Consider the following 24,543-nt stretch of genomic DNA (forward strand, 5'->3'; position numbering starts at 1 on the left):
CAAAATCAACACTTTCTGCCCTTTAGCGGGTAAATATTAAGTAAAAAATATGCCGCTTTTGCTGGGATATAGTAGATTTTCTGGGCATTCCGAAAACATGCACAACTGAAAATGACGATTTTTGATTTATGACGTTCTTGAAAAGAGTGAGCGATTTGTGAACTAGATAGCTGCACTATACAAATAGATGGGTGGCACAGAATTAATCACCCATTTTTATATTTGAATAACTTTTTTTCAGAGTGGTGATTTAATCGCCCTATCGGAAGATGCTATAATTTTTGCAAATGGCGTGGTACGTCAATCATATTTTTGACATTTCTGAGCTAGATAGCTGCAGTATACGAACAGATTGATGTAACGGGCACAAATGTGTATCAACACTGGTGACACCTACATGACGGATATCATCTTTTCCTCTTAATAGAAAAAAATTCTAAAGGTCCAAATAAAGATTTCCATAACTCAAAATCTTTTTATTTTATTTAGTAAATAAGTTATTAAAAAACAAAATTGGATGATTAATTTTGCGCCACTCTGAAATAACTATGAATCGAAATAAGGCAAATTAATATTGAGTTATTATAACCTTTCATTATGACAAATAAAATAAACGTAACTGCCCCGACTTCCATATTCTTCTTCATCTTTGATGAGATATCAAAAAATAATATGAAAATAACTCCTGTAATTGCAGATAATCCGGATTTTGTGAACAAGTATTTGGACACACTCAAAATGTTGTAAAAATTAAATACACCGGTGACGCGTTACATCTTAAATCTCGTTCAACCCAACGAAGGCGGCCAAGTTCGCTATCGGTTTTTTTGACACCTGAGTCATGAACGCCGGTACTCTACTAGAGAATATGACGGTTTTAACTGGATTAGGGTGGGATACAAGGGGTGATCATCTGCCTAATATCTTTTTTTGTATGGACTTTTCGTTATGAGGTCAAATTTAGACAGGATTTGCGAATACGCCTACTAATAACATAATATTACGCGTTTTGCAAAGTCACGACGTCAATAGCCGTCGGAATTTTTGGCACACAAATATTTTCAAACCGGATATAATTTCCTGAAAGAAGCTAACTTTATTGGTTAGCATTCGAGCTTTCGCAATAAAGATCGTCAGACTCGTAATTTTTTCGTAAGCAAATAAATTTATCTTTGCCAAAAAAAATATTCAAACAATTTGTCAGTGACTTCATTGGATATTGATCAAACATATAAATAAAGATTACGCATTATTTTATTTTACGTATATAATGTAATTTTGGGTCATAAAAAAGTCTCTGCGGTTTTTTGCCACTAGATAGTGTTGATGCCCATATCGCTCACTCCTTTCAACAACATATATCAAAAATCGTCAATATTCAGTTGTGCGTGTTTTCGGAATGCCCAGAAAATGTACTATATCCCAGCAAAAGCGGCATATTTTTAAATTAATATTTACCCGCTACAGGACAAAAAGTGTTGTTTTTGCATTTTGAAGAAAAGGTATTGTTCAATTAATTTTTTAAAAATACTAAAAAAATTTCAAATGGAGAAAAAAAAATCAGGTTTTACCTAAAAAGATCTGTTGCACAGTAAAAATTCAATAAGTGGCTTGATACTTATTTTTAATACATGTTATTATATTCTTAAACTTTAAAAGAAAAATCAAGTTTTTTGATATATGACGTTGTTGAAAGGAGTGAGCGATATATCAGGCCACACTCACCCGATTGTCCCAAATGAACAAGTGCTTAAAAGATGACATTTTCATTTACATTTTTTGTTAAATAGATTTATAATTCGTTTCTCTTGTAAAAAGTTTTAAAATTAGTAAAATATCTGAAGAAATACGCTATGTTATTTTTTTAATATAAAAAGGTAAAAACGCTGCAAAAACATGCCAAAAATTTTGTGAAGTGTACGATGATAATGCTTTGAGTGAATGAAGGGCCCAAAAGTTTGCTCGACTTCCTTCTGGAAATTTCGATGTCAAAGATGCACCTCGCTCTGGTCGGCCAGTCACTGAAAAAATCTATGAACCCTTTAATCTTTATTTTTATTTTTTATTAACATAAATTGTATACATTAATTTAAATCACAATTTTGAACATATTTAAAAATATATATTTTGCAAAGACCCACCAAGCCACCTTGTGCGACTTGTCGGTGGAGTTTTTTTTAATACATTTTTTATTTTTTTGTGTATATGGTTAACCATATACACAAAAAAGAAAGAAAAAATTAAGAATATATACATTTTACAATTTTCATAAAATTAACTCTTGATCATTTACCCATCCCTTTATTTTGCCTTCGAACCCAGGATTTATCACTTCGCCAAGGAGACAAACAATTTTTATTTATTTACAATCAATTGATATACAGATTGGTGTAGCATCCTATTCTCTCTGCCTACCCCTGTGGGAAGCGGCGTGATGGTTAGTTTTTATTTTATAATTAATTTTAAACGTGCCCCGCTCCCATCAGATATCTACTCTGCTTGAATGAGATCCCTCGAAACTAATAGTACATACGTCCTTGTACATTTCCGAGTTCATAATTAGCGAGTCAAATTGACAATGCGTATTTTTGTCTGTTCTTTGAAAAGTGGGCACAAGGTTTGTGGTGTGTTTTCCTAACCCAATTTTAATTGTCACCGCCCACGAGACGTCCACCGACTAATTGTTGAATGTCGGAACTTGACACATATTTTCTTCGGTATATTTTTAACAAACGATGTTCCCGTAACACAGATTCATATACCACGCACATGAATGTACAGTCAACGGTCCGGCTTCTCCTGAGGAGTTTTACATGGTTTGCCAGCAACTAGCAATAAAACTCCTCAGGAGAAGCTGGACTGCTGACTGTCGTCAACAGGGCTTTTGGTCCACTAAAAGAGGATTCGGCATTTTATGTCCTAGCTTGGTTTATGGTACCAATGCCCTTCACTTTTTTTTAAAATCATGTATGATACCACCTCTCATGACAGTTACTTATGAACTATCGCGGATCCGATGTCGGATAAGTTCACACCCAGGCTCCTGCAACCTGGGTGTGAACCTATCCGTGTTCAAAGGAAATATCTTTTGTAAGTACAAAGTAAGTGGAAGGACCTATCCGACATCGAATCCGCGATATAATAATATAAAACCCTTATCCGCACCCCAATGGTGCATAGGGCACTGCTTCATATAAACGCAGTGTTATCTCGATCGTTTTACACATGAAGGAAAGGTGATCAGCCCTCCGCTTCAGGTACCAGTCCAGGGTAATATTGAATAAATATTGTAGTGAAAAAATTACATATTTATTTGACCCCCCCTGGGAATCGAACCCGGGACCTCCAGAACGGTAGCCGAGCGTGCTGACCATTACACTACGGAGGCGAACAAAATCATCGAATCCGCGATAGTGAGGAATAATAAGGAAATGTCATGAAAGGTGGTATCATACATGTTTTTTTTTAAAAAGTGAAGGACATTGGTACCATAAACCAAGCTAGGACACAAAATGCCGAACCCTCTTCTAGTGGAACGAAAGGTCTGTTGATGACAGTCAACAGTCCGCCTTCTCCTGATGAGTTTTACGTGGTTTCCTCCCAGCAATGAGCAAAATGAGAAATTCCTGATTGGCCCACACTAGATTATCCCACTTTTTCTCAACACAAATTAAAATAAAACATGTTTTTGACTAGAAGAAAAAAAATTCTATTCAATGATCCATAAACTTTGTACATACTAAGCAAGGTGAATAATAAATACAACTCCCATCTGTAATACAGTACGAAGTGTATTTTTTGTATCTTCAAATAGAAGATTTAACTAATATATGCTTTCTTGACATCCATTTCTTTGCAGCTTTATGAATTATTTTTTAAAAAATATAGTCATTTCCACCCAGAAATGACTATACTATCTTCACAATCGCACACTATTGTGTGCGATTGTGAAGACTGAGAGACCAGTCTGTGGTGCTCGGAATGCAGGCTCATAAACAACAGCAGAAATTTTTACGACGAAAGTCGGAATGGCTACAGATTTTAATAATGAACTGCCTTCACCTACGCACAAGTCTAAAGCGTTCAGCGTTGCATTTGCGTTTCATTGCGAGGGTCGACCAACCTTCATCGTGTTTCCTGGACGCAATTTCACCCAGAGCTTCCTAAAGGGTGTAAAATAAAAATTAATATTCCAAATCCCAATAAACTACATGGATCATTAAATAAATATACCTACCAATAAGCACGTTAAGACTATTAGCGAAAGCTAACCAACCCTAATGTATGGAAGTGAAGCATATCGTAGTCATACAGGAGAAGTGACCAAGTGCATTTTTTACCAAAACATGATTATTGACTATTTGATAGCTTAATGTTACCCTGAAAAAATCCGAAAGCGATTTAAAACTTGGAAGTATAATATATTGACTTGTTAAAAATTACTAACCGCATTGATGTTTATTCTCTTGCCAAGCAAAAGTGACTTAAATGAAGTGACTCCTGAACATTTTACGTTTTGTTAGTTAGTCACTTTCTCCTGTACGACTACGATATAGTTAACAAAAGAAGGATGAAAGTGGACTGGTTGCAGTCGAAATGTTATCTGTCAGACAGATGTGCGGCAAAACGATGCATGATAGATGTTCGAATAGTGAAATAAGAGAAAAGTGCAAGGCGATATAAGTATTATCTCGCCTTGCACTTTTTTCTCTAGATAACTAGTTATAATAACATATTTTATTGACAACATTTTGAGTGTGTCCAAATACTTGTTCACAAAATCTGGATTATCTCCAATTACAGGAGTTATTTTCATATTATTAATAATATGAAAATAACTCCTGTAATTGGAGATAATCCAGATTTTGTGAACAAGTATTTGGACACACTCAAAATGTTGTAAATAAATTATCTGGTCAAATTATAAGCTTAATAATAAAAATGAAAATGGTATTTTCTGGCGTTTCTCATGTGTGTGATTATAATCCAGGATTCGGATCTCACATACTAATATAAGAGTTTCTGCTTAATAAAAAAGCTTCTTAACATCTCACCAATAGATGTCTCTAGTGAAGTTCTAATGATTCAAGAACAAAGTTTCTAAATTGGTTCATATATATAGAACTTCCAAGAATTTGAGTAGTGTGGTTGTCAATAATGGGTAGAATTGGTGAATGTTACACGTGTGTAAAGTGATCACTTAAACCAGCCTATGACGGTCGTAAGCCCCGTAAATGCCCAGACTTCCATATTCTTCTTCATCTTTGATGAGATATCAAAAAATAATATTTTATTGATATTTAAAAGAAATATTAATGTTTCAAATATTTAAAATATTAATAACTTAAGTTGCTTATCATACATTTTCATTCAAATCTCTAATCTTAATCCGTATTATCTCTTGTGAATGTGTAAAATTCGCTGAATGATTAGTTCATAATATATCTTTATACTTCAATTTGAAAAACGTCTCTTTCAACGTTTTTCAGATACACCGGTTTTTTTAGCCCGAATTGCACAAATTTGGATAGTTTAATACAAATCCATTTTTGGACAGTAAGTGTATGAACAAAATGTAATTTTATTTGTATGTAAATTTTTTTATCTTTTACGTAGAGTTAGTTCGAGTTTGTTATACCTAGATTAACGACAACTCCATAATTAAAGTATGTCTTGTGATATATATTTTTTTTAAATATTAGTTTATTTGGTAACAAAACCTTAAAAATACCCAATTGAAAATGTATAAATCAACAACAAAAAAAAATTGAATGTTTTTTACTAAAACTTTATGGTACAATTTATAAACAGTATAAAATAAGCTCAAATTATGTATTTAACCACTTTTATTTTTGATACTTTTTTCTAACCGGTTCTGATATATCCATCCCTCAAGACGACAAGTTACTTGGCGAAACTAATTGGAAAGAAGTACCGAAATTAAAAAGGTTGAATTTATAAAGTTTAACTAAAAATATGATCGTACATATTTCTTCAAAACTTTGATCGAATGAATATTTTTTAACACCTTATCAAAACTATTTGAGAATATTTGATCGTTGAAACATGATCGTTTAAGAAAGGCGTTCAGAAAGCTATTGTTTTGTAGTAACAGTGTATAATATTGTATGTAGGTGCTGCACACGGTATTATCACAAAGCAAGTACATAATAATTTATTATAGTATAGTGAAACCAATGGTGAAATATATCGTGGGTATACTGGCAAAAAACGTGTATAACTCTAAAATTCCTGTTTTAATAATCCCTCTTATTTAAAGCTTTTAGCGTGAATGAAAAAGCCGCTATTAAACTCAAAGTTGAATTTACTTTTAAAACCATATTAATATTACATTTTAAACTACTTGGTGTATTTTGCTAGTTTATAGAACGTTGTAAACTTTATAATATGCATCTTGAAGTCAAAATTGCATATTTTCGAGTCAACGTTTTTTGTCAGTACACCCACGATATACATTATTTTTAAATATAGTTTTACTCTCGATTTTCCGGGATGGATGGTGAAAAAAATCGCATTTAATCGATTTCCCGGTTAATCCGAAAATATGAAGAAGAAAAAATAACACAAAAAAAAATTTAAACACCACTTTATGCGCTTATAATATGCCTACTTGCTTAGTAAAATGCACGTGTTGACAGAGTAACACGACTAGACACGACTAACCTAAAAGTGGATATTTTGAACGATTTAAAAAAAAGTATAATACCACAAAGTATTGTTTAGGTTAGAGGTGGATAAGATCCGATCATTTAGAAGACCCGTACTATAATACCGAGACGATGGATCTTTCGTCGGATAAATCGCACCGATAAAGCCGGAGAATTTTTATCACAAGTATTATGACGACTAAGAAATTTAAAAAAAAAGGTATTTTACTAATATTTCAACCATAAAAATGACATATACGTGAGATACTGTTACTCTATCACTGCGGACAACAAATGTGTTCGACTCTCAACAGGTGTTTCTTACATTATAAATACTATTATAAAATAAAATAACGAATCTATAGTTTTTTCTATATATATTTTATTTGACCAGTGACCGGGTTTCGTCGTTACCGACATCATCAGTTCAGTCTGATGATGTCGGTAACGACGAAACCCGGTCACTGGTCAAATAAAATATATCTGAAAAAAAACTACGTACAACATACTTGTTCATTTATCTTAGCAAGAAATGTCGATACAAAACTTAAATCAAATAGTATTGTTTTATAAAAAAAATCCAATGAATCAAGTATTCTCGATAATCCGCTACCCAGTTAACCCGACCCCGGAAAATCGGGAGTGTACTGTAAAGTCAATTTAAACCAATATCGCTTTAACTCGCCAGATGCATTCAACGCTTGGAGCAGTCGAGGTCATTGTCATTCTGCAGTTTCAATGCTAAAAATATTTGAAGCGTGCAGCGAATGGGATTTTTGTATTGAAATTATGTACTGTGTGAAATTATGTACTGTGAGAACTAACTAACTTACTAACTAACCATCACGCCGCTTCTCCGCAGGGGTAGGCAGAGAGAATAGAACGCCACCACCACTCTATCTTTGCAAACATTCTTCGCCTCTTCCACGTTAATGCATCTCCTCATACATACCCGCCGATTATTTCGACTCCTAACCTGACCGCTTTCAAGTGTTTGGCATACCTGATCGTGCCAAGTTTTTCTCGGTCTTCTGCTCCTTTTTCCAACTAGGTTTGCCTCATAAATTTATTTTACCCTACTTTCCCCACTCATTCGTTCCACATAGCTAAACCATATCAACACACCTTTCATAATTTTATCGATAATGCTTATCTCAGCTTTGCATTCCTTCCTTATTATATGAGAAAGTTATGACAATTAACATATTATCACATATTGTCTCATCTCGGTTATGTCTCCCGATGCTTCCCAGTAATGCGATAACATGTGGATGGTATGCCATATCCATGTAGTTAAGTCGTAAAATAAGCGCGCATCGTTATCCACGTAATTTCATACCAAACCCTGGTCTCGGGTCGAGACGGATTGAGTAGGGTGCGATATAGAAAGTAACTGCTTAGAAATGTAGTTATATCAATTTATTGAAATTAATCTTTCCAATCTTATGTATGGAATGATGCAAGGCTGGGATAAGAGTTATTGATAAAATTTAAAAAGGTGTGTTGATATGGGTGAGAAGAAAGAGCAGTAAAACAAATTTAGGAGGTGAATGTCGTTAGTAATAGAAACAGAGGAAGATTTTAGAAAACTTATCATAATCAAGTATTTCAAATGCTTGAAAGTGGTCAGGTCAGGATATATCGTTTGGAATAATCTGCGGGTATGTATGAGGAGATGCATGAAGACAGATTGGCGTGGCGTTCTATTCTTTCTGCGTACGGCGTGATCGTTAGATATTTAGTTTAAAATTAGACTCTGAAAAAGAATGTGATTGTCGCGTACACAATTATAAGTAGTCCCGTGTTGTTTTTTTTGTTGATAAATATAAATAAATTTTCTTATCAGTATTTATGATAATCTAAGTACCGTCATTTTACATGGCCGATTACCAAAAATCGATGTTATTTTCGAGGTAGGTCTATCAATGCACATAACCTTGATATATCTCTGCTATTTTTACTATATTATTTCGAAAGCTGAGACGTATGTATTTTTTTTATTTTTCCCCGTTGGCAGCTGCCTTTGTTTATGTTCCTGTAGTCGGTTTAGCGAAGTTTTGGCAGCGTCAGCTTGAAAAAAACTCATTTTTATAATTTTATTTGATTCTACGCCCCCTCTGATGCAATTTTAGTCAAAACTTAGAATTCCGATTATGTCGTCCGATATTGTTTGTTCAGTATTCTTATAATTGACTTATTCAGTACTCTGAATGGACTGGAGCAAGCCAGATCATTGGTTCGCGATATTTTACAAATATACATGAAATATTTATGAGGCGAATGTAGTCGGAAAAAGGAGCAGAGAAAGACCGAGAAAAACTTGTCACGATCGGGTATGCCAAATACTTGCAAGCGGTCAGGTTAGGAGTCGAAATAATCGGCGGGTACGTATGAGGAGATGCATGAACGTGGAAGAGGCGAAGAATGTTTGCAAAGACAGAGTGGTGTGGCGTTCTATTCTCTCTGCCTACCCTTGCGGAGAGCGGCGTGATGGTTAGTTAGTTACATGAAATATACCCCGATCTGAAAAATATATTAAAAATACCTAATTTGCTTTATTGCCTCGACCGAACTTGGTCTTTTTGTTCAAATTAACTCACGATTCAAAGTAGTATTGAAAATCTTGTCTGAAAACTTCAGTAGAAATCGCGCGCACAGACTATGACAGCGCGCCGCGCAGGCCTGCCAACTTGACGACTAACGCACTTGCTCATGTAAAGAATAAAAGATGTGGGCAGGTATTCGCACTGACATTATATGTAGTAATACAATTAATATATTTAAAAAAAAATTAAATAACGTCCAGTTTGGCTTCTATGGCGTCCAACTTAGTTCGTAAAACGTCCGATATCAAGTGAAAAAGCTGTATTAAATCTTGAATACGTAATTTCTTTCGCCGTATATTTGTCGTTGTTGCTTGTATTTGCGCAGCTAATATGCGTAAGTAATGCGCGTCACTCGTCTAAGTTAGTATTTTGTCGAACTAGCAGACATTGCTCTATGTTGAGTGCATCTCTCCCACGTGCATCACCCTATTTATAGCCTCGCGCGTGATGCACCTATTCACGGCATTGCATCAATCTGCAATCAGGGCTGTGTCCTCAAAGCTAAATCTCCGTTTAATTTTTATCAAATACTAGCTGTACCCGGCCACGCGTTGCTGTGACTTAATTTGGTCAAAAGACAAAAAATGAAAGCACACAATTCTATTATGATTCATCATTTTACAATGCTTGTGAAGCAATGAAATTAGTAATAAATAACCTTTGAAACAACAATGCATTCTAAAATATAGAAAATGCTAAGCATCAATATCTGTCAAGAAGCACGCTTTTGGCTATGAGTAACATATAATAATAATAATAAAATTGGATAACTTATATAGCGCCATTTTCGTAAAAAAATACCTCAAGGGCGCTTCACGGTGAATGAATTGGGGAAAATATTATGGTGGAAATGATTTAGCAAACAAATGTGTTTTTAGTCTTTTTCTAAAGATCATCTCACTCTCACTATTTCTAACCATTGGTGGAAGAGCATTCCACGCCGTCGGTCCTGCAACAGCAAAGGCACGCTCGCCAAATTTAGTGCGTTGGTTGCGAGCTGGTAAGATAACTTTGCCCATTGCAGATGTTGTAGCCGATCGAAGCGTGAGACGTCTATCAACCAATTCATCTGGAATACACAGCTCCTTAAGATACTCTGGAGCCATATTGTGTATTGATTTATACATGAGTAGGCAGAGTTTATACTCAACCCTTTCGGGAAAGCGTAACCAGTGGAGTTTGTGAAGTAGTGGGGTGATGTGACTGAATTTAGAATATAGTATGAATGTGTTGCTCTTACGTCCAACACATGATGCTTTACCCGTGGCATGATTTAAGATTTAGATATCAGCAACACTTGGATATTGATTCTAATATACAAGTGTGGAGGTCCTCACCAAAACGTTACATTTCCATTATAAATGATTTTAAGTAATCAGGAATTCTAGCTTGTAAAATTGTTACGTTTTGATGCGATTTAATGATTTCATATTGGTTAAACACGGGATTGGTCACGTTTTGTCGAAACTTTAATTAAGATTTCGATAGAATACAATAAAGGATTTTTGTGCGATATTGGAAATGTTACTTTTTGGTGAGGACCTCCCTCCACAAGTGTTGTTATTAGAATTAATATACTGAATTGTATATTGATATTTTTTTAAGGAATAACCCGCAAAGCCTCTATTTTAGTGGCTTGTCTGCAGGTAGGATAGGGAAGGTATATGTGAAAAATACATCGCAAACACCCAGACCAATTGATAATAATTATTTATTGAATTTATTTTGTCGGTAATCGAACCCGCAGTCGAGCGTCTACCCACTACGCCACAGCGCCCGTCACCTATTTTTCTATAACGGACTTTCGCCTTTAACTGACACGTCCTCCGCCCAATCAGTCTGTTATATCGAGGTTTTACTGTAATATGCCGGATCTCTTCAATAGAAATACTTTCATAAATTGTATGAAAATATGTTTTTTCATATTTATTAATCATTCCGTTTGACAGCCCTGACCAAATTATTGGGACGTGGGTTTCCACACGTGTCGGGTGTGTCGCTGCATCCATTCCTTTACATTGAACTTGCAGATAAATGGTTGGATGTCCGATAGTACGTTATCTATTATATGTATATTCCAATAAATACTACCATCGACATGACTTTTTATTCCATTCATTAAAAAAAATATGACGGGAAGGTTTAGACTAGTATTTTTAAATTCTGTAGGTATATATGTAATTATATATAATATATTACGAGCTGACGGCCATGCCGAAAAGCGCATCCCAGAAGTGCTTCGAGGGTTGGAAGAAGCGCTGGCATAAGTGCATTTTATCTGAAGGGGATTACTTTGAAGGGGAGAAAATGGATATTGATGAATAAATAAATGCTTTTCGAACAATTCGAAATTCACATTTTCTTTTGGACAAACCTCGTATACTTACAGAATATTATTTAATTTTCTTTTGATTCCTGAAAATTAACAGTAATTTAAATAGGTAATAATTGCGCATTTGAATCGAATCCCACATTTGAATTATTGAAAAAAAAGTTTTTAACAAATACGTTTTGAATAAAAAAAAGTTTTCACTTCTAATTTTAATTTTAAATAGTTTGTTTCATGAAACTATTATATTAGTGTTGCCAGTTATATTATTTGTGAAAAAATGTATTAATCGTAGTCGATACGATTTGCTATAATTCTACTCCCCCCCCCTCTCCTGCTGACGCGGTTTCTAATCGTCTGTTAATTTTAACAAAACAAAAAAATATAAATACTTAAAAAAACATCAAAATTGTTGCAGGACTGCGCGGAACAGTTGCGCAATTCGAAACGATTGTTTTTGTGAAATTACAGTTGCTTACTTAACCAGCCTATGACAGGTGGTAAGCCCTATAAATGCCTAGACTTCCATATTTTTCTTTATCTATGTTGAGATGACAAAATGTAAATTTAAATTTTACTAACAACAGTTTGAGGTGGAATTCGCAGAATTCAAATTCAGAACGCGGACGACCACGCAAGAGGTCGGTTGTGCCTTTACACGCGATAAAAAAAATGGAATTTATTTTTTTTTAGAAAATTTGTAGAAAAAATATTTTTATATTTTTTCCATACATTTTAAACAACCTTTTTTTCAAAACTATTTATTTATTTCGAAGAAAGACTTATTTTTTAATACAAAAATGGTATTTTAAGCAAAAAATTAAATTATTTACCTATGTCAAATGTTACCCGGGTTTAAAGAAAATTAAGTTGCGATTTATCAAATACTGGGTCTTAAGTACTGCGGACATTCCTTCGGATCGTTGTTAGAACATTTGATTATTTGATTTCCGTTGATGTCGACATAGAAAATAAAAGAAACATAGCAATAATAATAACGCGGTGCTTTTTTAAAACTTTTCCAGAAGGCGGAGCTTGGGTGACGTTGGCCACCAATGATTCCTACTGCCTCGGGGCGCTGGTGCTGGCACACTCCCTCAAGCGGGTGGCCACCACGCATCCCCTCGTCATACTCGTCACCCCACAAGTCACACCCATCATGAAGTAAGCCCAACATCAAAACTGCAACTTCTTCTTTCCTAGCCTTCTGTTCTCCACTGCTGTATATAGGCCTCTTCTGTATCCTTCCATATCTTTCGATATCTTGCTGTTTGCAGCTAGTTTCTACCTCCACAGCGGTTTTGTTGTCGGACCATCTCTTTTGGGGTCTTCCGACGCCTCATTTATTCTTCCAAGGCTATCTTAAAAAATTTGGAGTCATCTTATGGGGTCTTGTCTTGCAATATGTCCCGTCCATTGCCACTTGAGTCTTGTCACGCAATCCATGATACCTTTTATTTTGGTTCTATTCCTGATATCTTCATTTCTTACTGCAGTATATCCATAGCTAGCAAACTACAACTAACTACCCCAATTTTGATGGAAACTCCCACGAACTTGGAATGAGACATTTGTATTAAAAAGTGGAATGCCTAACAGGCGGCTTAGAAACGATAACCTCCATTGCTTTCTGCTGCATGTGTATTTTAACCAGTCCCTAAATTTCTTTATCTGACCTTTCTTTGCCAATATTGTAAAATTCCTAAACATCAATACACCAACATTGATCATAAATACAGGTCATAAAAGAAACAGTTATTTTCAATGTTGGCTATATGTCTATACAGCTATTATTCCACATTTCTTTATTCCACATTTTACCAGCAACCATGTTTCGACGTTATCGACATCATTTGACTGGGACTTTTTGCAGCTATATTATAAAAGAAATTAAAATCTGATTCTGTAATAAAATTTACATTATTTAAAATCCTGCTTAAATAAAACCCTTACCATGTTTTATACGTTATAACTGTTATAATATAGTGTTTTGATTAATTTTTTTGGAAAAATTATATAAAATCATGATTTTCAACCCCTGCCTTGTTGTGTATATAACAGAATTTTGTCTAGCTTCCCACCAGTCTGATAATGTCGGTAATGATGATTGACCACGATACTTGATTTTTTTGAACTCATACATGTATCATCAATATCGGCTGTTGTGAACTCAATGACGCTTCATCATTGAGTTCACAACAGCCAACTATGGTTGAATTGAGAAAGTTTTTATTTGGCTGAGACCATTTTATTTAGATGTATGCAAGATCCGAACCCCCAATTATTTTATATACTGAGAGACACCTATTTTTTTTTTTAGTATTTAAAAGTTTTACATTGCTAATTGCATTTGTATCTGTCAGAGAGCGGCTTTCTCAAGTGTTCACGGAGGTGGTGTGCGTGGACGTGCTGGACTCGGGAGACGCGGCCCACCTGGCGCTGCTGGCGCGCCCGGAGCTCGGCATCACCTTCACCAAGCTGCACTGCTGGCGCCTCACGCAGTACCCCAAGTGCGTCTTCCTCGACGCCGACACCCTGGTGAGCCCAACCTCCATCCCCCAACTTACTACAATTATTCATTTACTCTTTTTTTTATGTCTTCAACAACTTACATAAAATATTACTTAAAACAATATAAGTTAAAACATAAACAGACACACACACACACACCCATACATACACACATACATAAACATTTTTTTGAGGTCAAGGGATCTTGCATCCCTTAATGTCACTGCGACCATATTAGGTCTATTGTGACCTCCCTCTGTATTACAGCTCACTGCCAAGACCTACATGAGTCATGGAACTCACGACCTGTCTTGGTGGTAGGAGCTTCACCTTCTCGGAGTCCAGTAGAGGTCCTCCAAGGATGTGACTTCGTTTGTGAGCGAGTGCATCACAATTGTAGAGAATGTGGAATGGCGTTTCGTTATCCTTTACTAAAACATACATATGTGCCTGTGTATGGACAGGTATATAAAATAAATATAATAATCAGATAGAAAATATCAAGTGGACATAACCGAGAATCACATCAGAAATAATATTTTCCTCTTAAAGCACTTACTTACTTCAGCCTTTTTCTTGTGTCCAGTATTGAACAGAGGCCTCGCTCTTGGACTTCCACAGTTCTCTGTTGGATGCGACTCTCTTCCAGTGCAGGCCCGCCACTTTTTTAATGTCATCATTCCATCTTGTCTGGGGGCTTTCTATGCTTCTGCGTCCTGTTCTAAGCAAAGGAGAGTCAAGCACCTTTTTCATCCATCCTCAGACACACGTGCCACATGACCTGCCCAGTTCCACTCTAGTTCTGCGATTCTTTGAGCCACATCCTGTTACCCTGGTCTTTTCCCTTATCCAAACATTTGTTTTGCAATTTTTCAGGCAACAGATAATGCACTGATAATGTACACGCATAACTTTAATCTTATGGGCCAACTCGCGGAGATAGTTGGAGATCTTTTGAACTTTCACGTATTTTATATACAAGAAAAAAAATTGATAATGATTATAAATTATTTTAGTCTATTTATAGTTCAGTGCACGCTAAGCAACCATGCCCAAATTTCTTATATTATTCATATCAAAAATTAATTCAAGTAAATAAATATTAAAATATAAATAACTTCAACAATTATAAATAACTCTTGCCGATAAGACTCTCTGCAATATCTCTTGCAGAGAAGACCTACAAGCGTTGGTGACAAAGGTATATAATGTGTGCAAGGAAAGTGGTTTGCTGATGAATGTAGACAAATCCCAAGCCATGGTTTTTGAAAGAGATGAATGTAGATCTGGATGTAAAATAGAAGTTAATGGGAAAATTGTGGATCAGGTAGACAATTTTATTTATTTGGGAAGTATTTTTTCTAGTGATGGAAAGATTTAAAAAAATATAGAAATGAGTGTGAATACTTGGAAAATGGTGAATGGTGCACTGAAATCAGTTATAGCAAATAAAAATCTATCAGTGAAAGCTGATATAGAATAGCAGTACACAACATAGTCCTCTACTAGCCCTAATGTAAAGAAGTGAAGCATGGAGTAGGCAAAAGAAGGATAAAAGTAAACTGAACACAGTCAAAATTTGATATCTTAAGATCTCGCAAATACTTATTTCGCCATTTCCTTAGAAGGAATGTAAGACTGAGATAAGCATTATCAATTAAATTAAGAAAGTTGTTTTGAGATGGTTTGGACATGTGGAACAAATGAGTGAAGAATAAACAGTTAAACAAATTTATTATTTTTCTCTTTTTTGCACTGTGTCAAAATGGTGTAAAAAGGTAGTTCGGTATATGTACATTTTACATATAATGAATGTATTTATAAAAGCAATCGCTGTATTATTGTATTTTTATCGAAAAAAAAATCACGACTCGCCCCTGGTATTTTTACTTTCCATTCAGATAAGTCATTTAAACAATAAACTTTATGACACTGCTATAATTAATAAAACTAGGTGTCGATATATAAAATTAATACTCTCATTGTTTATCTCGCTTCAAATTTGATATATTTTTATTTTATCTGTTGTTCATTAAATAATACTCCGTTGAACGCCTCATTATCTGAACCTGTTTAGTATCGCAATTTCGTAATTATTTTGCAATAAGGTCAAGGTTACTAGTGTATGTTACTGAAGACACGCACTTATCAATACAGTGCGTACCGATTACTGTGTTCAATTATTCAAATTCATAAAATGGACAACAATAAAAAATAAATACCAAACTATGAAATAGCTCGACTGCAATCGAGAATTAAACGCTGCAGCGAGACTGATTTCTGGAATTTCTAAATTCAGTCACATCGCCCCACTACTTCTAGAACTGCACTGGTATAAACTGTCTATTTGTGTATAAATCAATACATAATATCGCTCCTCTGTCCTATATAATCTTGTCCGCCACTGTGGTGTAATGGTCAGCGTATTTAGCTACCGTGCTGGAGGCCCGGGGTTTGATTCCCAGGGGGTGTGAAAATAAATATTATTGATTTAACACTGTAATATTTATTTAATATTACTCTGGACTGGTTCCTGAAGCGCAAGAGTGATCACCTTGCCTTCATGTAAGTAATGATCAAGATAACACTGCGTCAATTTGATGCAGTGCCCTATGCACCATTAGGTGCGGATAAGGGTTATAAGTAAGTAATATGGCTCCAGAGTATCTAAAAGAGCCGTGTATTCCAGACGAATTGGTTGGTAGACCATAAAGTGTCAAACATTGAGTAACATAGTTGTTCTGTTTTTTAAGGTCTGCAAAGTATCTTTCATTTCAATTTTTTCAGATCCTCCAAAATTGCGATGAGCTGTTTGAAAGAGAAGAGCTCTCCGCGGCTCCCGATGTCGGCTGGCCCGATTGCTTCAACTCCGGAGTATTTGTGTACCGTCCTTCAATCGAAACCTTCAACTCCCTTTTAACCTTCGCTCAGGAACAGGGCAGTTTTGATGGTTAGTACCTACCCATTATCTGATACAGTGGTCCCCAAGGACCAGGCAACATTTCATAATTTTACCACGGCTCAGTGGAGAGGGGGACATTGATTGTTTGTGTTTGAGATTGTTTTGATTTAATTTTTTAAATATAATTGTATTTCAACATGCCTTCAAAATAAAATACAGTTACTCCAAAAAAGTAATAGAAAGTAATTTAACATTTGAAATAAATAGAACGCAAAATTATTGAGAACCCTTAGCTTGTTGCTTTGTAACGAGACGCTTCCATAATAAGGACAATGACACCCAAGTGTGTTGATTATGTCCAGTTTATTCTGTTCTTTTATTTTGGTTGATGACACTGCGAAAAACCCTGCTTGTTAGAAATTGCTATACAGATATTGAAATGTTGTGGTGGCGATCTCAGAGTGACTATGACTTTAATCCAGAACACTGGCAGAATTGTTGTCTCGGACATAGTTTTAAGCCACCACCATTTGCAATCTCCAGCAGTTGATCTTCTTCTTGCACAGATATACTAGATTGTTTACAAATGGGTCGCGGATCTATTCCTCACCAGTTTATTAGTTTTTTGTGTAATGCTCGAACTCTTTTGAAAGCAAAGACAGGTGATCGTGCAGCTAGTAGAGCCATGGGCAGCCCGGTACCATTTGATCCGCAGACCTGGGGGTTGGGGACCAATGATCTGAATTATAAAATCATGTATTCATCAGATACCTACATGTTTATTTGTCCATGTAATCATGATTTTATTTATATTTATGTTTTCATGCAGAAAATTTGAAATCCATCTTAAATAGTGATGTATTTTTTTACATTGAAGCAAACCTCCCACTCTTTGCGCCTTATCAGATTTTAATATAAGTTACGTTTGTCAAAAATAATGTATCATTTGAGCCCAACTTTCATCCAGACGTTTCATGATTTTTTTTATGAATGTAGCGCCATTATTACACAAGACTAGAAGTCATATTGAAGATAATTATTTCACCAAAAATGTGTCACTTATTCTATACCCAAGTATCGTTATCAATTTCACTGTCCAGCGTTGATATGATATCAGCCATCATGTTATATATGTATTTATTTTCTTTTTGTTTTACAAATTTTCACAGAAAAAGAGCGGCAAACATATTTTTCCATGGAAAGTCCTGTAGGATGTTACATATCCTGTGGTATTTGAATTAATACATTGAACATGAACAATTTCAGGTGGCGATCAAGGCCTTTTAAACCAGTTCTTCTCGAGCTGGTCCACCGGGGATATCAGCAAGCATCTTCCCTTCCTCTACAATGTCTGCTCCACGTCGTTCTACTCGTATCTCCCTGCACTGAAACAGTGAGTGACACTTATTCTTAATCCATTCCTTGGGCTGCGAGACACTGATACGTCTCCATCCTCTGGGAACTGCATCGAATAAAGAATCCTCTTTAAACGCTGCATTCAACTTGTTCTAGCAAGATTGAAAACCAATCATGGACTTAGTCCTAGTCATCTTAGGATACCAAAGTGGGATTTTATAATGATGGATAATCCATTCAATAACCTTGGCATTTACAATTTCGTATATTATAGTCACAAATATTCTAAAAGTGTTTATTTTATTACTTTTTTTAATATCTTGTTTTGATCATTAATTACATTCACGCAAGGTGATCAGTCCTGTGCTTCAGGCCCCATTCTTCTTCTTCTTCTTTTATGGCTGTTCACCCTTCAAGGAGGATTCTAGCCAGTGTATAATTGTTTTTATTCACACTTTTAACATTTATTTTTAAAATATAAGTATTCCTGTTAGTGAGGTTAGTTTCATTATCAATGTTAGTTTGATTCTTGAGTTATTTTACGCATATACACCTTTACAAATTTAAACAATTAATTTTAAGAAAATAATTTATAATGTGAAAAATTAATTTATGTTCATTGACAAATGACATTCCTGGGAAGAAGGAAGAAAGAAGCAAGAAAGAAGCCTAAGAATTCCAGCACGGTAGCCAAACAGGCTAACTTCTCCACTACAGAGAAAGACATAAATTATGTAAAGAATAAGATTACCGTCTTAAAGAGATAGAGCATTAGCAAGTGGGTTCCCAAATAGTCACAATGCTCAGTACTGAGCAAAACAAAAAAGTAGAAGACTCATCATTTTATATATCGTATAATGTAGTTCAGTGGTTATAAATTTGGTTTGCCATTCGCAGGTATGGCAACAATATGAGGATCGTACACTTCATCGGTAGCCTTAAACCCTGGCTTCAGAGCTTCAACTGGGCCTCTCGTACTGTCCAGGATTCGGGGCACCTTCAGGCCCCCCTGCAGCACTGGTGGGACATCTTCGTGCAGGACGTCCATCCCGTGCTCGACGTGGCTATGGTAAGAACTTTAGACTACCCTATTTTGTACGCATTCCTACAGAAAATGATTTTTGTGAAAAATCTTTGCCTTCTAAATTTGAAATTTGTGTTTAAAATTTAGATATGGCAGAGATTTATACCTTACTTCCAACAGTATAAGATTGTCTATGGTAAATTCCATAGAAATCGGCGAAATATAGAAACGGACCGTATGTAAATTCAACAAGTAATAAAATGTCCGTACTTATCCATTTGCACTGATTTCTAAGGATTTTAACATGGATTTATTTCTATATTGTTTAAAGGCCATCCTGTTTGTCTAATGATTTTTGGTGGTGGCAAAATCCAATTGGTATGGATTTCTATAATAAGAATAATGAAATTTCCTGTACTTACATAAATTCATACTAATTAGATTGCCATGAGGTTTTGGATATTAGATTTTTCTTTTGCAGTTTGTCCCCGTGAATTATGTTATAGTAAATTGTTGCATCGGCCATTATTTATTTGATCATTGGGATGAATGTAACAAAACATGCTCAATTTTAATATTGTGACAAATATTTAAAAGCAATTTGAAAAAAAACATAAAACCACAATAATGAAGTTTGCAAGAACCACCAAAAACTTGTTTGAAACATTGACAACAAAAAATAAATGTTTAATGTTTATTGAAAAGTCTTTTAATAAAAGAATTAAAATATATATAATATATATAACATATATAACAAAATATAGTGCATTTGAAATACAACCATCCGCTTTATACTATATAATAGGCAACTACAGTATAATCCCCCCCCGTAGTGTGATGGTCAGCATGCTCGGCTACCGTACTGGAGGCCCGGGTTCGATTCCCAGAGGGGGGGGGCATATAAATATTAGTGATTTTTTCACTCTAATATTTATTCAATATTACTCTGGATACCTGAAGTGAAAGGCTGATGACCTTTCCTTCACGTGTTAACGATCAAGATAGCACTGCGTTTATATAATGCAGTGCTCTATGCGCTATCGGGGGTGGATAAGGGTTTGAAGAAGAATAGTGTTATAATTTTTGCACTGCCCTAAACTCCTTTTTTTATTAACTGAAGAAAAATAAAATTTGGGACAAAAGTTAAAATAATAAAAGTAATCTAGTGAAACTAGCTGTTCTTAGAGAAAATTTAATTAAAGTTTTTTTTCTCGATATGTATCTTCTCATTCTTCGCAATTACTGTAATAAGGTACGAAATCAATATCCCACCATGACATTCTGGCGGCACTATTTGAAACAACACCTGTCTGGTGGTTTCTGTGGCTGGCACATTGTGTGACGAGTGCGTGAGGTGTCGAGTTGCTTGTGGTGTGAGAATGTGCGCTTCAGTCGCACTTGCGAGTTGGATCCTTTAAGAGTGTCTTGAAATATTTACATGCAGCCACCTTACGAAGGATCAGTTGTATATTGTGGCCCGGAATGTGATTGTGATAAATTGGTAAGTTTGTAGCTAACATTTTGGCCGATCAGTGTTGTATTCTAAATTTAAGCTTTTACTGTTTATTCACCTTTTCGTTACTGCTAAAAGTTAACTAAGATTTATTTTTGCATGAAATTAGCTCAATTTTATAGAACATATTTTTTTAAATGATATCTGGTCTAGTAACTGTTTATCATAGGAGTAGTCACCTTAACATACTAAAGACGGGTGTTTTTTTTACCATAACACGCTGGCAATGGGATTAGATAATTGTGTACATATAGTTAAGACCTTAACAAAGATATTGGTACATAATATTCATATAAAAACATTAAATAATTCCTTCTTTTGACTTTGAAATGAGGCCGGCGCAGGAGGTAAATATGTATACCCTTCCTGTCCCTAATTCTTAAACACCTATCGACCGAACGGGTAGAAATACCTTTCCCGTCCTTGGTGTAGTAATATTTAAAAATTGGAGCGGAATACTTCACCATCTTGCCTCCATTTAAATTAGTGATCAAGTTAACACTTAACCTTAATCCGATCTAGTGCCCTATGCACCATTTACATACAAATAGAGGATTTTTTTTAAATATTGTTAAATTGTTTTGGGATATATTAGATATCTAAACATGTTTTTAGGCAAAATGAATAATAAAAATCTGGGCATTCGCAGGGTTTACGACCTGTCGTTGGCCGACTTAAGTGAACTTATTATCTGCTATACCAATGGTATGTGCACTAGTATAATGCACCAATCTGCTGATTATTGAACATCCATATTGGAATCTAGAATTGTATATGTTACATAGTGTATAAAGTGATCGCTTGAGGCAGTCAATGCCAGGTCATATCCCCTGTGAATACCGAGACTTTCATATAAGGATACTCTCTCTCTGTTGACATATCTAGTAAATCTTAATATATCACTTTCTGAGGTTCAGTCTAGTGTTTGAGTGAGTATATCCAAATAAAAATATATAATTTTTGGACTTTTATTCATGAGTATAGTTAATTCTTGGCAGTAACAATTTTTTTATGTAATTGGCATATATTTCTTTTCAAACAATACTGTATATAAAAATTATTTAGGATTTTGAGTTGTTTGTTTGTTTCTGTGTGAAAGTATTTTTATGTAGATGTAAAGTTTTGTGAACTTATCTCTCTCTCTCTCTCTCCAATGACGACCCCTCTCCGCATGGTTACATAATTTAATATGCACATCTTTATGTAGATTGCACTTATAACATTATATCTTTTAACGCATTGGCATATTTTCGACACACAGAAACTCATATCACATTTCATGGTACATTTACAATATAAAAGTTATTTTTTAGAGGCGGTTTATTCACTTTGAAAACTAAATAAGCAAGTAATCTTGAAAATTGAGTAAAAAAATAAATTATTTTTTATATGAATCGATTTTGATCTGCTTACATATTTAGGGATAAAATTAGTTTGGTTATACTGACTTCTGCTATATTTTTTTCGTTAAACAAGTAGAAAATTAAAAAAAACCACCATTTTGTTTTTCACTATTTTATTTTTGATTAGATATCTAACTATAATAGTTTCGGCAACCCCGACAACTAAACTTATAAACTTTATAAGCGTCCTGAGGAAGACAAAGGTTGCTGAAACATTTTGAACACGTTAACATAAATACCTAAAATAAAAATTCGAAAAAGTGGAAGGAAATCCATAGCCGTAATATTATTACGGCGTTTACTATTTAAAAACACTCACAAATACACAATGGCTCAAACGAAACGACATTGCCAGAATGCTGATGAAATAAAAGAAGATAATGTTGATTCTGTTGCCTAATCTTATTGTTAATACACTTATATTTTGTGCATGCGCATTTTGGTTACGTCGGTGGTAGGGCTGGACGCCGCTATGCGCAGAGAGCCCCGCCCTGTACCGTCCTCCCCCTCCGCACGCCCCCTCCCCCTACCCCTGGCACACCCGCCCCGCCTCCCCCCCGCCGCCGCCGCCGTCCCCTCGCCCGGCGCACCACTTCGTGGATCCCTGGGACCACTACACGCCGGCCCCGGAAGGCCAACAACACGCAGACACGGCGGACGAGGAACCCGTCCGGCAGACGTACACGCCAAAAGCTTGGTACGAATGTTACACTCCCGAGATGGAGGGAGATCACGACACGGTGTCGCAGGACGACACCTCGAGCTGCGGTCCCGGCGGCTCGCACTGCGGGACCGAAGAGTACGCTCAGACGCACCCGCTCGACGAGGAAGAAGATTGGCACCCGTGCCAACAGGCCGAGGAGAAGGAAGACAGTGAGAAGGTTGCGGTGGAAGAGGTTCGCGAGAGACACCCGTACGACAACTTCTACCTGCGCCACACCGCGGTGCAGGCGGGCGGCCGCAAGTTCTGCTCGCACGACGCGCCGCCCCCCGCCGCCCCCTCCCCTCCCCCCACACCGCCCCAGGACCACCAGGTGCGCCGCACTCACCTTCACCTTGCTGCCCGTTCGCATCCGAGCCGCGATCTTCACCATACCCATATCATACCTGGAACCCGATAGTTTTCTCAATTATCCACCGCTTAAGCAAATAATTATCGTTAACTTTATTGTGTGTTACGTGTTTTATTTTGTACTCAAACACTCCATTTGACTCCACCGGGAATTGAGGGGATTAAGTGCTTTCAATTGGAGTTTTCTTTGACGTGTTAATATATCGATTCTATCTGCTCGAGTACTCGTAGCACAAAACAGCTTCCGCCACAAAGATAAACAAAAAGATATAGTGCGCGATTAGGTTTAGAAAGATCTCGGATGCAAATGGGTACCTGAATCAAATCTATAGAGGAAAATACATTCCTTTGTAGATTTCTCACTAAATATCAAAACACCTCGATCATACGTTGCTGCTGCACTATTTCTCAGTCGGAAGGCTAAAGGATACGCAATATCTGTGTCGGAGAGGGGAGGGGAGGCGTCGGAGATAGTGTAATTAATTTACTAGTATATTCTGACAATCGTGACTCACAATCACACACTTCCACCTCCACTAACCCTAGTAGTTTGTAGTTATTTTGTTGTTGTCTATTTGTTGAAAGTATTCCTTTGATGCTTCGCTTCGTTTCCCTGACTCTTAAACCTCTAATATCTCAATAATCCAGATTACATTCAATTACCACTAGCCTGTGAAATTATACTGACAATTATTGAAGGATATTGTGAGAGAATATATAATAGTGTTTTACAAAGTAGATTAGCATCAGTGGTGATCAAGGTTTTTGGATATTTCTTGCCTCAGAACACTTTTAGTTTTATGGCTTTGTAAATACATTCCTTGTATATAAACTTGAACGCTTAAATGCTCCTAATTTTAACTAAAGCTTTTCCCTTTTGTTTTCTTTTAAATAACACTCATTATAGCAGTGTGATCTTTTTTACTTATGCGTATAAAAGATACAATTTTACTTTTCCCTAATTTCTAAATCCTGCATCTCTTTTTTGACATTTTGAATTTTCTGTATTCTTGTAGAGTTTTTATTTTGTATCTTGCCACATTTTAAATAGCATGAAACTAATGCATTTTGCAATATGTACATGATAAATATGATTTATAAAGCGATGCACATTCATAGCGTAACCCAATTCACACTTTATATAATCAAGTGTGTAAAA

The 24,543-nt window shown here is 35.7% G+C and overlaps 1 protein-coding gene across 2 annotated transcripts in view; it reads left to right on the forward strand.

Annotated features, from left to right (window-relative positions):
* Positions 1-24,543, forward strand: part of Gyg (glycogenin 1) — a 47,796-nt gene that overhangs the window by 17,729 nt on the left and 5,524 nt on the right. The window contains exons 3-8 of one of the 2 annotated variants that reach the window (XM_088257307.1): positions 12,629-12,767; positions 13,967-14,141; positions 16,902-17,064; positions 18,283-18,409; positions 19,270-19,441; positions 22,771-23,346. In XM_088257307.1, coding sequence (XP_088113433.1) covers positions 12,629-12,767; positions 13,967-14,141; positions 16,902-17,064; positions 18,283-18,409; positions 19,270-19,441; positions 22,771-23,346 — 1,352 coding nt within the window. The remainder of the gene's footprint in view (positions 1-12,628; positions 12,768-13,966; positions 14,142-16,901; positions 17,065-18,282; positions 18,410-19,269; positions 19,442-22,770; positions 23,347-24,543) is intronic. The other variant, XM_088257315.1, reaches the window with a different exon arrangement.

Source organism: Brachycentrus maculatus, unplaced genomic scaffold (assembly GCF_059751285.1).
Source record: "Brachycentrus maculatus isolate JH-2025_06_01 unplaced genomic scaffold, ASM5975128v1 h1tg000005l, whole genome shotgun sequence".
Lineage (NCBI taxonomy): Eukaryota > Metazoa > Arthropoda > Insecta > Trichoptera > Brachycentridae > Brachycentrus > Brachycentrus maculatus.